Source organism: Platichthys flesus, chromosome 10, assembly GCF_949316205.1.
Source record: "Platichthys flesus chromosome 10, fPlaFle2.1, whole genome shotgun sequence".
Classification (NCBI taxonomy): Eukaryota; Metazoa; Chordata; class Actinopteri; order Pleuronectiformes; family Pleuronectidae; genus Platichthys; species Platichthys flesus.
This window is the reverse complement of record NC_084954.1, coordinates 8,204,077-8,219,624: the sequence shown is the minus strand read 5'-3', so window position 1 is coordinate 8,219,624 and position 15,548 is coordinate 8,204,077. Positions and strand designations below refer to the sequence as shown.

The window sequence follows — 15,548 nt, the reverse complement described above, 5'->3', positions numbered from 1 at the left end:
AGGTTGGATAGAATGAAGTTATACACATGTACTCACAGTTTGATGAGCCCAGTTCCAATACAGTAACCGAGACTAGTTGAAAGAATGCGGAAACAAGGGAGTTTGTTATCAATTGCCTAAAAGTTGGAGTCTACCATCTTAACTGTCTCTGTACATAGACGATCTTCGGTTCACTGTACACCTGAAACGTCACCTGATCCCCCGGCAACCAGCAGGTGACAGGAGCTGCAGGTACAGGTGGAGTGAACATTGTAGTTTTAAAATAATGGATACAAAACTGTTTTAAGTTCCAGTCAAATAGTGATCTTTTGTATTTGTATGTTGAGTAAGTGAGTGAGTATATAACTGCTCCAGGTTCAATTTAGTGAAAGTAGCTTTGTTACTGTGGGTTGCTGTTGATGACAGGAGGATGTGACCTACATAACAATTAGAGGTTTTAATGAGTAAAAAGCATTTTGAGAAGTGTTTTGACTGTAGTCTCTATATATATTTCTCAATTGTTAATTAACAAATAAAACGACCAATGTGACTTCTCCCTAATGCTTCTCTTCTCTTGAAGATGCTTGATAAATGACTTAAATGAAAGAAGTCATGTTTTCAAACACAGGAAAAATACTCTATGGCATTTTCCATGGCAACTCGGACGCATAAGCTTGCTCAACCCAAAGCCAACCGACTCAGTTATCCAGACCGGTACTCCTCCAACCTCCTCTTCTACCTCCTCGACTCTGTCCATCTATCGTCCTTTTTCTCTGACGAGGCCTCTTCTCTTTTTTTCTCCAGTCGTTCTGTTTACTGGCTGGATGAGCTGCCACCTGAGAGGAGTGGACCCCACACCAAGATACGTACGTCTTCCACTATCTCTCTTTTTTCTTTTTCTTTATTTACAACCCAATATCAACTGATTTTATGTGAGGGTATAGCGTTCTTTTTTTTCTTCAGACTTAACCCCTCGCTGGTCGGAACTATGTAGAAGTAAAAAGCTCTACCCTCAAGTCCCGTAAATATGATTAAATACAGTTCTGCTGTCACTAGTGACCTTGAATGCATGTGGGATTTCTTTTATGCTATTTTTTCTTGTCTTCTTTCAAGATTAAAAACGTAGTTTTGTCACAGTGCAATTGTCTGAAAAACAATTGCACAGAAACGTCATGGTTGTGAAAAATAAAGTTTAGTGTAAATAATTAATAAAGACGGAATGATCGAATAAATATGCAGAACAGAACAAAATGTGTTTTTACGGAATAAATATACCCTTTATTGTGCATATTTATTCCATATGTAGGTAATAACAGTAAAAATATGAATACTGCATGCATTGTTTGTGTGTGTGTGTGTGTGTGTGTGCGTGTTGAATGTTTACAATTTGTTGAATTGCACTGGGTTGATTTTCAAAAACATTTGAAAACTCATCCTCTGCATCTTTAGTGTTAATCGTCCTCCTGCGTCTTTTGGACTCGTGCCTCCCTCCTTCCGCTCTCCTCTTTCCTTGTCCTTCTTTTTTGTTGTTGTTTTGTGTTCACCCCCTCTCCCTCATATCTAACAGTAATTCCTGATCTCTCTGTGTGTCACTTTCCTTTCTTTTGCTCTACCTTTCCCTCTTTCTTTCCTCCCTCAGACTTTCTCCCATATGGGAGGTGAGTGAATGGGCTCTCAGGGCTGTTCCATCCAAGCGGCTGTGTAGCCTGGCTCAGCCTAGGGCCCCTGCAGCTGGCTGGGAGCCGGAGCGTCCTCTGCTGGTTCCTGTGAGTAACACACACACACACACACACAGACACACACACACACACACACACACACACACACACACAAACACACACACATGCTCTTTTGAGAAAGTGCAGAGTATGTGTAAAGCTAGCTGTCACAATGTGTTTTTGAGCGTCCATACACCTATCTATCTACCTATCTATCTATCTATCTATCTATCTATCTATCTATCTATCTATCTATCTATCTATCTATCTATCTATCTATCTATCTATCTATCTATCTATCTATCTATCTATCGATCGATCTATCTATCTATCTATCTATCTATCTATCTATCTATCTATCTATCTATCTATCTATCTATCTATCTATCTATCTATCTATCTATCTATCTATCTATCTATCTATCTATCTATCTATCTATCTATCTATCTATCTATCTATCTATCTATCTATCTATCTATCTATCTATCTATCTATCTATCTATCTATCTATCTATCTATCTATCTATCTCTCTATCTATCTATCTACCTTTCTATCTGTGTGTCTATCTATCTATAACATCTCACTCATGACATACGATGTGACTGTAGTTGAACAGAGCGACGCAGATGGCGGTCGCCACTGCTCGGGTTTCCCAGCTCGCCCAGCCAAAGCAACGGCAGGTTCAGGAGAACTCAGGCCACAAATCAAAACCTGTGTCCATGACCCACCTGCCCGGCAGAGCGTCGGCACACACAGAGCTGCTTTCCAGTGAGTTTCCATTGCGGAAAAATGTACTTACTTTTACTTACTTTTTTGCTTATTGTGGTATTTTGAACTCAAACTTATTTGTTTTCTTGCAGAGAGTTGAGAGTTACATGAGAACAACATCATGTTCATGTCAAGCTTCTACCCTTTGAACGTTGTCTTCTGTTGTTTTAATCCATATAGAACATAAAGGCTAGCTGTTTCCCTCTTTACCCAGTCATTATGCTAAGCTTGGCTAATGGTCTTTTGGCTAAAGCTTCATCTTCAAAGACGGATAGTACAAATGGTTTCGATCACATTAGACTTTTCTAAATATTTCTCAAAATGTGTGTTTCTGATCTCAGTTTGGTGACTTTCTCTTTTCAGCCCCTAAGCACGAACACCGCGGGTTCGAAGGGGGGCGTTCGGTGTGCTGGCCCGTCTCCAGAGCGGCGAGGAGCTTCGTAGCCGGCGAGAGACTTCTGGAGCTGTCCGTTCCCAAAGCGAGGAAGGCTTTATTCGAGGGATATGACCCATACGTCGTTAGTCGGGCGGCACGCTCTGCCAGCCCCTCGGCACGCATCCAGGAACTCTCGTTGCCTCTGCCTCGCAAATGTAGCTCAAAGGAAGTAATGGTTAGATGATGACATAAAACAAACAGCTATGCAGCAGAGACTCATCTGATCCGGTTCACACCCTGAATCCACATCCTCCATTTCTGTTATTGTAATGAAGCAGACGGCCAACGAGTCAGCTCCACAGTGATATGTTGAAATATGAATGAGACGTAAAGGAAAAGTAAACAAGGGGGAAAAGAAAATAAACCAGGATGTGACATTTTGTGTGTGTGTGTATCTGTGTGCAGTGCTCAGAGTGGAAGTTAAGGCCAGGAAATCATCCGGCTCCGGTTGGGTTTGGACAAGTTTAGGTCAAACTCAGCTAAAATGTTTATTTATTTGTATTCTACCAATCTGCATGATGACGTGTGGATGAACTTGTCTTTCTCTTTTTTCCATTCTGAATTTGTCACTGGGTGTCCTGAAAAGAAAAATGAGTGAATCAGAGTACTTGTGAGGACAATCCAAAACACTGGATATTGAGATTTGTGAATCCATTGCAATAAACATATTTAAAAAATCTGCTGTGTCGGAACGACCTCTTAAACCAAATCACACACGTGGACTGTTCTACCTAATGTCCTTTTTAGGAGGAAAAAGGCCCATTGCTGCATCCATAGGTTAGAGAGGTTACAGGGCTCTCTGATCCATGGGTTTGAATTTGCACACTAGCTAAGAGAACTGTGACCCGGTTATCTTTAAACTGTAAATCAGTACCTTTAGTAATAAATGTCATTTCCCTTCCATTAACTGAACTGTCGAAGACACTGCTCTCACTAAAACTGGGCTTATTTGGAGGAGCTGTCCATGACTCCTCCAGGGGACCTCGAACCCCGGGTTGGGAAGCACACACACAGCAGATATGGGCGTGTTTATTTACAGCTGAGAGGCAGCAGCAGCTCTGAGTCTTTGACTCTGTGTGGATTGAGTCCAAGAGACGCACGTGTTGCTTTGGCTCTAACTTCGCACTGGTAAGTGCACAAGACTTTGACTCATCTGTTTCTAATGTTGTTGACCGCTGTTGTTGAGAAGAGTCACAAACAACCTGTTGTTTAGTTTAACTTTAACAAATAATAAATCAACCAGGAAGAATAACTAAGAGGCGGTAAGGCCAAATAGAAACCATGGTTTTTAATCCTTTGAGGTTCTACTTTAATACATTAATGATTGAACAAAACTGTGAACTAAAAAATAACCCATCAATTAAAATGTAAGCAATGTACTTATCTTAACATGCTCTGGTTTACTGTGTGTAGTTTGTGTGCTGATGTCAAGGTTTCACTTCTATTAATCTATAACGTGTGTGCAAAACAATATTCTCCTCACAATTTAATTGTCTAGTCCGCACAAGATAATAAAGATATTAAATGTGCCGCAAGGAAATAAATTTAACAGGATTACTTATTCTTTCTTTTTTTCTCTCTTGGGCACCAGTTAATTATAAATGGCCAATATCCATTGATAATCACTTGTATTGCCAATGGGCAACTGGCAGCACGGATTTGATCCCTCATATGCTAGTTGATGTAAAGTGAACAAACAAACAAATAAACATATTTGATGGCCTCACCTTCAGATCAGGAACAGTTGACATGTAATGATAACCGGTTGTTCTTATACATTCTTATATTTTATAATTATAATATTATTCTTATTATTCTTATATATTCTATATAGTCCTGCATGGACATTTTTAAATGAAGTAATGCACATATTTGATTTGGCTTACCTGAATATTATCTTTTTTATACTGCTTTATATTTGTGGCTGCTTCCACCTTATTTCAAAAGGAAATGTCTCTTTGTTAATTCTTCTTCATATATGCAATGTCTGGTCCTGCTGCTGCATTAGAATTCTGAAAAAAAAAATACTACCACAACAACAATAATACTAAGAATTATAACTATTATTACCATTGCTATAATTATACTGCAGGAATATGAACACCCTGAGAGAGACCACTCCCCTTTACTTTTAATCCCTGATCACCTAATCTACAAACCTTATCTCAGGTTGTTCCTCAGCCTGATATATGTGGGTTATAAACCATTTATCAAAGGTGTATACAGACCTTCTGCTGATCTGGGTTAAATAGTGGGACCCTCCAGTATCATCATCACAACCACCTGATCTGCAAATGAGCTCGGTCCACGGACATTCAAATCTATTAATAAATCAGGGTGTATTGCAGACGTGCGTCATTACTTTTCAAAACCTGGCTTTAAATAGATGAATCAGAATCACTATCAGAGTTTATAGCCAAGTGGGTTTGCACATGCAAGGAATCTGCTGTGTTATGTTTGTGCTCAAGCATAAATCACAGTAAATAAATACGTCCGACACATTTTAAAGAAGTGATCAAATGTAACTTAACCACTAAAGGTTAGTTTTTTCCTGTTCTTGTACAGTCTTCGAGGTGAGTTGCTGTTAGTGTGATGGAACCCTGAGGAATACTGCAGGGAGAAGACAGACTGGGCTCATGGAGGGGAGGTCGGCATCGGTGTGGATCTGTCTGCTGGGGGCTGGACTCGCCCTGGGTAATGTTCAGTGGCCCCTCCATCTTAATCGAGACTCAGAAATGATGATATTGGTGTTCCATGGTTGGATGATATAAGTAATTGGATCTGGAAGATGAATCAATAGTTAAATTAGATGATGTGACCAGGCGGGAGAAACCTTATACCTCAATTGGGCAACGTGTGTTTTAAACCGTTTACTTCAGAAACCCCTTTCCAGGGAATAATTATTGTTATCAGTCTGTGGAGATTACAGGTTCTGGGATTTAGCAACCGGAGATAGTATTTAAAGATGGACGACATGACAGATCCTTGAAAGTATCTTGATGTCAGCAGAACAGGTCATAAACCTCTGCCTCCATCGTGTTAGCAGATGGGACCAATCCAAAAAGTTACAGCACATTTAAAATGCATTTTTGCTTTCTGTAATTTAGTTCACATCACACTGCTGTTTATTCAAGTGCTCATGCTTCCGTTAATTTTGGTTTTAATGGAGTGGAACGTCATGATTGACAGCTGAGGCTGATACGTTATTGGCTAAGACATCTCCTGTAGCCCCACATGACAGACTCTGAAGATCTTTCCCATCGCTGCCCAAAAAGATATAATTTTGCCTCAGTCTTTCTGAGGCAAAATGATCTCAAACCTCATCAGCAAAAAATCTAACAAAGATGCCAAGAATCAAAAGTTTCCTGGAAAGATACGTCCAACTAGAAAATACCCAGCAACCAGGGATAGTTGTGTTGTCCCAACACCCCTCACATTGTCTTGATCCTGACGTTAAAAAGCCAAACAACAGACTAAAAGCTCAGCCTCCAGATTCACTGAGATGAATCCGCCCTTTTGGCTTTTAACCACTGCCTCTCTCCATCTCCAGCCTTGTCTGTTATGACCTCCAAGGCCCTTCCTCGACCTCCGCGGCTGCTTGGCTGCGTGTTCCTGAATCGAGCTAACGTCACCTGCCGCTGGGAGGCCGGAGGCGCCTCAGCAACGCGCTACACCCTCCAAATTCAGAGGATACCTGGGTGAGACTAAACACAACCATAACAAATGAGATGTGTCACTCTCAAGTGTGTGAAAAATGACTAAACATCATTGTTGAATAATACATCGTTGCACTGTTTATAAATTGTATTATTTTCAGGTGATTACGCTGTTTTCTTTTACAATAGGTGAATAAAAAGATACATTTTAATAATGTTTTTATTAAGAGCTAAAAAAAAATGTGCGTTTGCAGGGCGACACAAACACAACTCAAGATGAAGGATAATGTAGCAGATGAAATTGCCGAATGTGTAAATTGAATTGTGTGCTCGAATTTGTTCTACAAATCATTTTCGTAGAGTTGTTGTCAAAGGAGCCGAATTATTTATGGTCACTAATGATATTTACAAGACAGGGGATGACAAACTGGTTTAATTTTGTCTTATAATAGTCCAGCAAAATTCAACAACAACAACTATTCATTGGATAACTACGAAACTTGTTTGGGTCCGGGAAGAACTCACGAAATTTGAGTTGTGATCCAGATCAGCCGGTAGATCCAGGATTTTCTTTCACTGTCACATACTTTGGGAGATTTTTCACCATTTTTGTTGATTTCTCTGGCATGTTTAGGCGACTGATATCTATAAGTGTTGCAATTTTGCTGCAGATCCAAAGAAAAATCGGTCTGTTATGGATTTAATAGTGGTTTAGTAAGGAGACTGTTGGATACGTGCTTTGCTTTGTTTTAACCCTTTGAGTCTACTGTACGTGAAGCTTTAATAAGACTCACACTGTATGCTGGGTTTTCTAAGCTCAAAATGAATAAGTAAACAACTGAAACATGCACATGTAACTCCATTTGCAAGACGGAGCGTGCATCTATTTGGTCTTCTGGTTTCATACATGGCTGATTTTTTACTTATTTACTGTGCCCAGTTAAAGAAGAGCAGGGTGTATGTGGGTGTAAATGTGTGAGTGTGTGCATTTCTATCAATACCTATGAGGCCAAATTTAGGTTCAATCCCCTCATTGTGAGGACATTGTGACGTTGCGTGGACATTTTGAAATCACTACATTATGAAATCACCCTGGTTGTAGGGCCAGGGTACTTCTGAATATGTGTTTATATGGTTACTTGTGTGTGGGGATGTGTAGAGCTGTGGCCTTGACGACAAACACCCCCCTGAAGACGTTCACCTGCACCACGTCTGACACCAGCTGCACGGCCGATCTCGCCAGATCGTCCGTGAGGTTCACCTTTTGTGTCACCATAACGGCTCACGGCCTCAGTAGCAACACATCGTCCGATCGTCGCTGTCAGCCCGGGAGGATTGAGAGTGAGTGTGTTGTGCTTCTCAGAAGACGAACCCTCGTGTTTTTTTGTCTCTGACGTTTTTCCGCCTCTTCCTGTCTGAATCAGTGATGCTGCCTCCAGCGACTTTGAACAGTGTGAAGCCAGTGAATGGGACTCCTCAGTGTCTGCACGTGATCTGGAGTCGCACCCTGTCTGAGTTTTCTGTGTCTGACACTGAAATCAAGAACGGAAGTCTGAATTCCCAAATTGAGGTCACAGAAGAAGGGCAGGTCCGTCACTCTGTAGCATTCACAAAACAGCATAGAACTGATGGAGCATCTTAAAAACATCGTAACATCCAACAGCAGTGGTGCTTGAATCCCATCTCCTCATGTATCTCCTTCCTCACTGCTCCTTTCTGTGTTTCACAATGATCAAATATTTCTCATAAGACATAGAAAAGGCTGCAAGGCTTTCTTGCAGCGGGTAATAGAATTCTTGATATTAAAATGTTCCACAGAGTCAGTGAAAAATAATTTATAAGATGAGTTGTTTTCCTCACAACCTGGTCCTCACTTTCCTCTTTCTCTTCCCCGTTCAGCTGGATAGCCAGGTCACAAATGTGACAGTGAAAGACTACAGCTTCCCAGTTTGTCTCCTCAGACCCGGCACTTTGTATGCCGTCAGACTCTGTCACCGTTACCGGGGCCCCGAGAGTCCCTGGAGCCCGTGGAGCAACGCACAGCAGGGGAGGACAGCAGAGGACGGTGAGAGGACAAACAGGCGTTGGTTGAACACGTGGAATCTTTGTTTTTCGGTGTTCCTGTGGAAGAGAGAGAAAGCAGAATAATATAGTTTCATTTTTCTCCATACATCCATTTTGTGCCATGTATCTGGGCTCAGGTTGCCACTGCAGAGATAAGTAGGCAAGACACTTTTTGTTAGTCCAGCTGTGTCCTCTATCTCCTTTAGATGTCTCTAAACCACCTCAAATGTCTCCTTCAAAGGCGAAGTAACTCCTTCTGGAGCCTCTGTGATGGAGTTTCTCTGCTTCTCCGACATCCACATCACCCACAGCCCCATTTCACCAAAGCACCACCAAAAGAAACCCAGATGGACACAGGGATTAAGACGTGTACACATCCACAACTCACATATAAACCACATGGGCAAACCCGTGATCAGGATTCAAGATCAAGAGCCAGTTCCCAGGTACCACCCTCAACCTCCAGGAGGCACTGAGGAGAAGTGCCGTCCAAAACAATTTCCAGAGTCAATAGGAATCCTAAATTAGCCACGAATAAATCTATTGTATGGTTTTCTTTTGGTAAAAGTGATGTTGAAATTGCAGGGAGATGTTTGTGCTGTTTTAACTGAATCTACTCTCCGCTGCGGTGGAAGGCCCATGTGAAGGATCTTTCTGGTTTTACTTGTTTCCTCTTTGTCTTCGTGTTCCATCAACATGTTTTTCTTTCCCCTCCCTTCTGTCACCAGTTCCATCTGCAGCTCCAGCATTCTGGAGGCAAGTGACACAAACAGACAGGAACGGGTGGAGACTCACCTCGCTGCTTTGGAAGGTGTGTGTATGGTATTGTGTCAGAATTTGGACTCACATCATATTTTCTGGCTCATTATGAGATTTACATATATAGAAATTGTTTTGATTTAATTATCTTTTTAAATCACAATCTACTCCTGAATCATTCCTAATTTGTTTGGATGTCTCCTTGGAATGACTCAATCATTGTGCAACAGTTTGGCCTGAGTTGAGAGACAGACTGAAAATTGGAAAGAGAAAAGAAAATGTCAAACAATCTGTTTGTATGATGTTACTTCTTGTTTCCTCTTTTCCCTCGTCGGTTCAGGCCCTGCCTCACGTTCTGGCCAATGGCAGACTTCTCTTCTATAATCTGACTTGTCAGACAGAAAGTTCAGCAATTCTGAACGATCAAGGCACCTGCAGAGATTTGCACCCAACACGTACGTCCTGTACTTTCCTCCTTCCTGCTGAACGCTGCTCCTGTGCCCTGTCGGCCTCCAACTCTGCTGGGACTTCGCCACAGGCCCAGATATGGCTCCTTGGAGCCTCTGAGACAGGTATGGCCTTGATCACCCTCCTCATGAATGAGAGGACTTTAAGAAACATGGTTGAAAAGCCTGAAATTTCCCCCTGAAAATGTTGATTCTGAACTTGACCTTTTACGGGTTAGGGAAGAGGATCAGCTTCAAAAGTTAATCATCTGGAGATACCCTCCTTAGTTATATGCACAACAGGTTTGGTGAAAATCAAATCATGCTTTGTTGAGATATGTTGTACACAGACACACACACAGGTGAATATTATTACCCTCCTACCTTCTGGCAGGTTAACAAGAGATAGTAGAAAAGGGAAAACCATTAAACAATATTGAATCTGATGGTTTGCAAATAGAAGAAATACAGAAATCTCAATATTCAAATGCTCGAATCAGATATTAATACAGTTCACAATCCAAGATTCGCTCACAAACTTTATCGCCTTCATCTCCACCTCCCTTGTTTTCTCTGCAGAGCCACCGTCCCCGAGACAACTCACTGCCCGTCCACTGGATGACAACAGTGTCAACGTTAGCTGGACGGCTCCAGCCAATCGATCAGTGAGCGGATATGTCTTGGAGTATTTCGCTGTCCGAGAGAAAGACGGCAGCGTCCTACACTGGGAAAGACTTAATAGTTCTCAGACAACATTTGTCATAACAGGTCATACAACAAGAGCTTCATGTGTAAAATATTTGACGTTTTTGGAGCTAAAATTATGAAGCAGTTATTTTTAAATGTTGTCATTTGAGTGAATATCTACTGACATGTTCTTTTTATCCTGTTCAGAGGGAGTGAAGCCGATGGAGCGTTATGCTGTTTCTGTCAAAGCGCTGTACAGTGAGCGATGGGCAGGGAAGAACAGGACCCTTCACATTTATACACGCCAGGCAGGTACGTGATCTGTCTAACTGTGTCATGTCCTGCTCGTACAGCAGCTCCAGACGAGCCCAGTGTTCATTATGGAGCAAGTGACAGTGATATCGTGGTGTACGTGAATATATTTACGTTAAAAAGATAAGGCTGGTAATCTTTTATATTTGTATTACTGTCAACAAACTGATCAAACAACGTGTCCAACTGTTCCTGTAATTCTATACAAAACTGGAGCCCGACCGATGTGGATTTTCGGGGACACAATGCCAATATCAATATTAAGGACTAAACTAAATGAATGGCAGATATCGGCAGATGTCACTGTCACATTTGTGAGATGGATATCGAGCTGACAAATGGCTCGAACCTAATCTCACAAAGAGGAAAAGTGAGGATCAGGTTCTGAGGAAAACCATCGGCAACGTCAGCAAATTAATAACTTGGAGCTTGGAATCCTGACATTACTCATGTTCATCAAAGTCAACATTTCAACCACTAGATGGAATCAAAGGCAGCATTTTCCTCCAGTATTGATTAACAAAAGAGTTTCAGCAGTTTTCAGCAGTCAGGTTGTATTAACCGATGATCCAAATACAGCTGCGTCAAAGTCTTCATAAGAACTAGTTTTATATAAATGATCACATTATTTATTTCATTAACCAGAAGCTACGAATACAGTTAAACACCATCAGCACTGATAAGGACTGTGCTCCACAAACAGAGCAGGTTTCTGTGTTCTCAGTGCACATGAGGCCGTCCTCCAGCTGTTTTCATTAACAGCATTAGTTACACACTGGTAAATATTTAACATGTGTGTCAGGAATAGTGCTATTTAATCAGACTTTGTTTACTTGTGTTGAGATGCAAGTGATCAGCCTCTGTGGGTGGCGTCTGTGTGTGGGATGCGGAGTACACAGAGTGACCACAACCTTTGAGCCAGGCACAGCCGTCGTGTTCACATGAAATGAAAACCAACATGACCCGTGTTTTGGAGCTGTCATTGAAAATCGAGGGGAACAAATAGCTTCCTTCAACGCGTCCACTCATTTCAGATACACAACCACGGATGGTCACGCACATTCTTGGTGATATGACCGTGGACCTAAAATAATGATTTAAAGCAACACTAGGTCATTTTAACTGGGCAACAGCGCCCTCTGAAGCCACATATGATTATTGTTCTCTCTATTCCAAGTCCGTCAAACTAATTTGAAGCTGCCATTTTAAGGTATACTTTGTAAGTTTTCATACTTTTCAAATCCTCGACACCCTGGTTTTGTAGAAAAATTCTGTCTCAGTTTGTGTCTTCTAAACCTAAGCTTCTTGACTTTACATGTTAAGATACAAAAATGTTGCATAATGTTGCTTTAAACAAAATTATTATGCTCTTCTGCCTTTTGTATCTTGGCGACTTGCTCAACTCAATATCCAGACAAAGAAGCTGTTCTCTGTTGCTGCAGCTGCGTGTGGAGTGCACCATTAGAGGCTTTTTATACGTGCACAACTAATGGAAGTCAGTTATAAATGGATCCATCAATTGTAGTACGTCGCTCCATTATAATAGCTGATGACCTCATACTGATAAACATCTGTCTATGTTTTTCCTGGTGTTGTCCCAGTTATAGATCTCGAGAGTGGAGACGTTCAAGTGATGTAATTGTTTTTTCGAGACGAAGCAGGAGTGTTTTATTGTGTAGCTTCTGTCAAATCAATCCTCAATCATCATGACCCCTCTTGCTCATGTCTCTCTGCCTGCACAGTGCCATCAGCTGGTCCTGTTGTGGAGGTGCAGCAGATTACTGGGGGCAGACTGGAGCTCAGCTGGAGTCCTGTGCCTGTGGAGCTGCTTCGAGGATTCATCCGCAACTACACACTCCACTACACCGCTGCAAAGCAACCACACAGGAGTGAGTTATACTCAACCATGATATTGAGTTTATTTAAGTTTATGAAGACAAACGAGCAAAGTGCACAATTTGTTTTGAGGTAGATTGATTCAGGATTTTTTTGGCAGGGTCAGTGTTAACCCTGGTGGAAGTATATGCTCCATATTTGATTTTAATTGTGTTATTCACAATTCATTTAATTGTTTATATCACCTAATGCCCATTATACTAATACTAATTACTAAGTACTACTAAAGTACATTTACTTTTTTATCCAGGTGTGTTTGTTCGTGGTAACGTTCAGCACTACACCCTGGAGGGCCTGTCGCCTGGAAACTATGACATCTTTATGCAGGCCATCACTGACGCCGGCACTGGAGCAGCTGGGCCCATTGCTAATGTGCACATAGGTGAAGAAGACACACACACACACACACTAATATATAATCCTATAGCTTGAATGTAACTTGTGTGTGTGTGTGTGTGTGTGTGTGTGTGTGTGTGTGTGTGTGTGTGTGTGTGCATGTGTTTGTGTGTGAAGGCTCTGAAGAAATCTCAAAGATGATGTATGTCGTCCTTTCTCTCATGGTGACCGGCTCACTCGCACTGGCACTGATGGCGTGTCTGGCACAGAAAAAGTATCCTTAAATACTTTTTTAATACTTTGACTCTTTTGGAATCAGTCAATCTTTGTATGAAATGTATTTTTTCTCATTCAGTAATATTCCCAATAAACTGTGCAGGATAAAAAGGAAGCTGTGTCAATTCGTTCCTGATCCTTCCAACAGCAGCCTGGTTCACTGGATCCCAAAGACCACCTCACAGGTTACCTTGTCTTTTCCCATCAGCCCATCTGTTCCATGAATACTGACATTTGACTTTCACTTAAAGGAGTGTGATCCCTGGATATAGGCAATGTTTTTTAATCAATAAATAAAAAATCACAATGAGTTGATCCTAGTAACTAAGTTTTACCAGCAGTGTTTCTTCACAATAATTGTTACCATATTGTATTTTGAATTAAAATCCATTTGGGGTAAAGTATTTAGCCTTTTGAAAAGTATAAATAAGAAAAGTATATATTGTTTTCAAATAAGTCTATATTGTATATGCATAGAGTTTGATATCATTATTAATATATTTTTTTTATATTTTTATTCAAGGTTTGAGAAGAGTCAAACTTAACAGTGAATGTTCAGTAAAGTTAACGTTTCAAACACTAGGCGGCAGCAAAAGCTTTGCCTCATTATAGACACTCTGAAATATTAAACTTATACCATCTTTAAAATGACAATTTCTTCTTGTTTTGTAAAAATACTTTGGCTTTACACAGCGGTTATTTTGTGTCACATTCCTAAAGTTCTACAATGTGCTTCCCAATGAATCCACAAATACTGTTATAGCTTTGGAGAACCTGAAGACATGACGTTTTTCAAACTTTTTTTTCTCCTCAGAGTATGAAGCAGCCTTGGGAACCAGAGAGGCCTCAAATCGCAAACTCTGAGGTTATTTTGTTCTGTGAAAATGAGCCTCTCAACTACGACCTGGATCAGATCACAGAGAATTTCATCATCTGTAATCAAACATATTCCTCTCTTCTGGACTCGTCTGGGTTTCGTGTTCCTCAAAGTGTCCAGATGTCCAAGAAGTTGTTCAGCAGGGGCCCACTCAGAAAACCCTTCACCACTGATCTCTCCCCCAGCCCCATCCTCTACTCCAGCGTGATCTTCTCTCACACTCTCAAAAATCCTGCTGCACCTCTTCTGTCCCCTTCTCCTCACCAGTCCTGTGATTGCCGACATGTCAGTGATGTGACGCTGCTGCTCGGTGGAGGCAGCGCAGCTTCACCAAAGCACCAAAGCTCCACTCCCTTCTCTGTTGTCCACAGTGTGTCTCCATCCACGGCCGTACATCCTCAACCTGCTGACGTCCATTCACCCAAACACATCTTTCCTCAAAGCCTCTGCAGCTCGGGCCTGTCGCTCCAGCCTGACACCTTCATCCACCCACACCTTTCATCTCTTCTTCCTCCGCTTTTTGTGGATTTGTCCTACTGTCCTGCTGAGTGTGATAATCACACATCCCCTGCTGTTTGTTAATCAAAAATAGATTTAGTGTTTCCCATTATATTTATGTTTTTATTTTTTCTAGCAGATCTGATCGTATGTATATATGTATGTGTCTAATTTATATAAATTATGTTATGTGTAATTGAGATGTTATATTTCTGAAAGTCTTTTGTGAGTAATGTGATTATTGTGTGTTGCGTAATTGAACATATTTGTTCTGCTATGTATTTACAGTTTGGATGGGAACGTTTTGGCTTCTTTTGAGTTCTCTCAGTTGGTCCGCGTTTCTTTAATATTTCACAAGAGCGAGAGCTAAAATGCTGCCAACTGCAATTCACTCATTCCACTTTCGTTGTAGTGCTACAAACTGTGATACTTCAGAGCTAAACCTCTTTTCAGTATATATTATTTATACGTTTGAGCATGAGAATGTGTCCGTCAATGTACAAGCAGCTGTTCCAACATTAAAAAAGAACATATGCTGTGTGACGATTTGGTGTTTGGACTCATTTCTCCAACAGAAGTGAAGGAACTAAAAGGTTTTTGCAGAAAATATGTTGTCTTCTCACAACAAAAAAAGTACAAGTGTCACTTATAACATAAAAAGTGACTGTGACAGTTCTGTTCACGTGTTACAGTGAACCATGATGATAGTTTACTTAAAAAAGATCAGATGCCTGAAACTGATGAAGCTACAAGGAAATCACTGTGGCATAAAATTATTCCGGCCAAAAACAGAAAAGAAAAATTATTTAACAAATTACAGTCAAATCTTATTTGGTAA

General features: G+C 41.0%; 2 protein-coding genes across 3 annotated transcripts; both read left to right on the top strand.

Moving 5' to 3' along the window:
* Positions 1–490: 490 nt before the first annotated feature.
* spmap2 (sperm microtubule associated protein 2) lies at positions 491–3,530 on the top strand. The gene is made up of 5 exons (XM_062397475.1): positions 491–693; positions 784–845; positions 1,600–1,745; positions 2,308–2,467; positions 2,831–3,530. Exons 1-5 carry the CDS (start codon positions 620–622, stop codon positions 3,085–3,087), a joined length of 699 nt encoding a protein of 232 aa, XP_062253459.1. The 5' UTR covers positions 491–619; the 3' UTR covers positions 3,088–3,530.
* A 428-nt stretch (positions 3,531–3,958) lies between these two features.
* Positions 3,959–15,253, top strand: LOC133962346 (interleukin-6 receptor subunit beta-like). 2 transcript variants are annotated; one of them, XM_062397915.1, is made up of 15 exons: positions 3,959–4,031; positions 5,469–5,597; positions 6,454–6,601; positions 7,719–7,900; positions 7,984–8,147; positions 8,459–8,624; positions 9,352–9,434; positions 9,723–9,954; positions 10,408–10,596; positions 10,723–10,827; positions 12,570–12,716; positions 12,974–13,105; positions 13,237–13,333; positions 13,439–13,520; positions 14,150–15,253. In XM_062397915.1, the coding sequence occupies exons 2-15, from the start codon at positions 5,540–5,542 to the stop codon at positions 14,792–14,794; spliced, it is 2,430 nt and encodes an 809-aa protein (XP_062253899.1). In that variant the 5' UTR covers positions 3,959–4,031; positions 5,469–5,539; the 3' UTR covers positions 14,795–15,253. The 2 variants fall into 2 exon arrangements, with proteins under 2 accessions (XP_062253899.1, XP_062253900.1); XM_062397916.1 differs by having other exon boundaries at positions 3,994–4,031; positions 5,477–5,597.
* Positions 15,254–15,548: the final 295 nt, after the last annotated feature.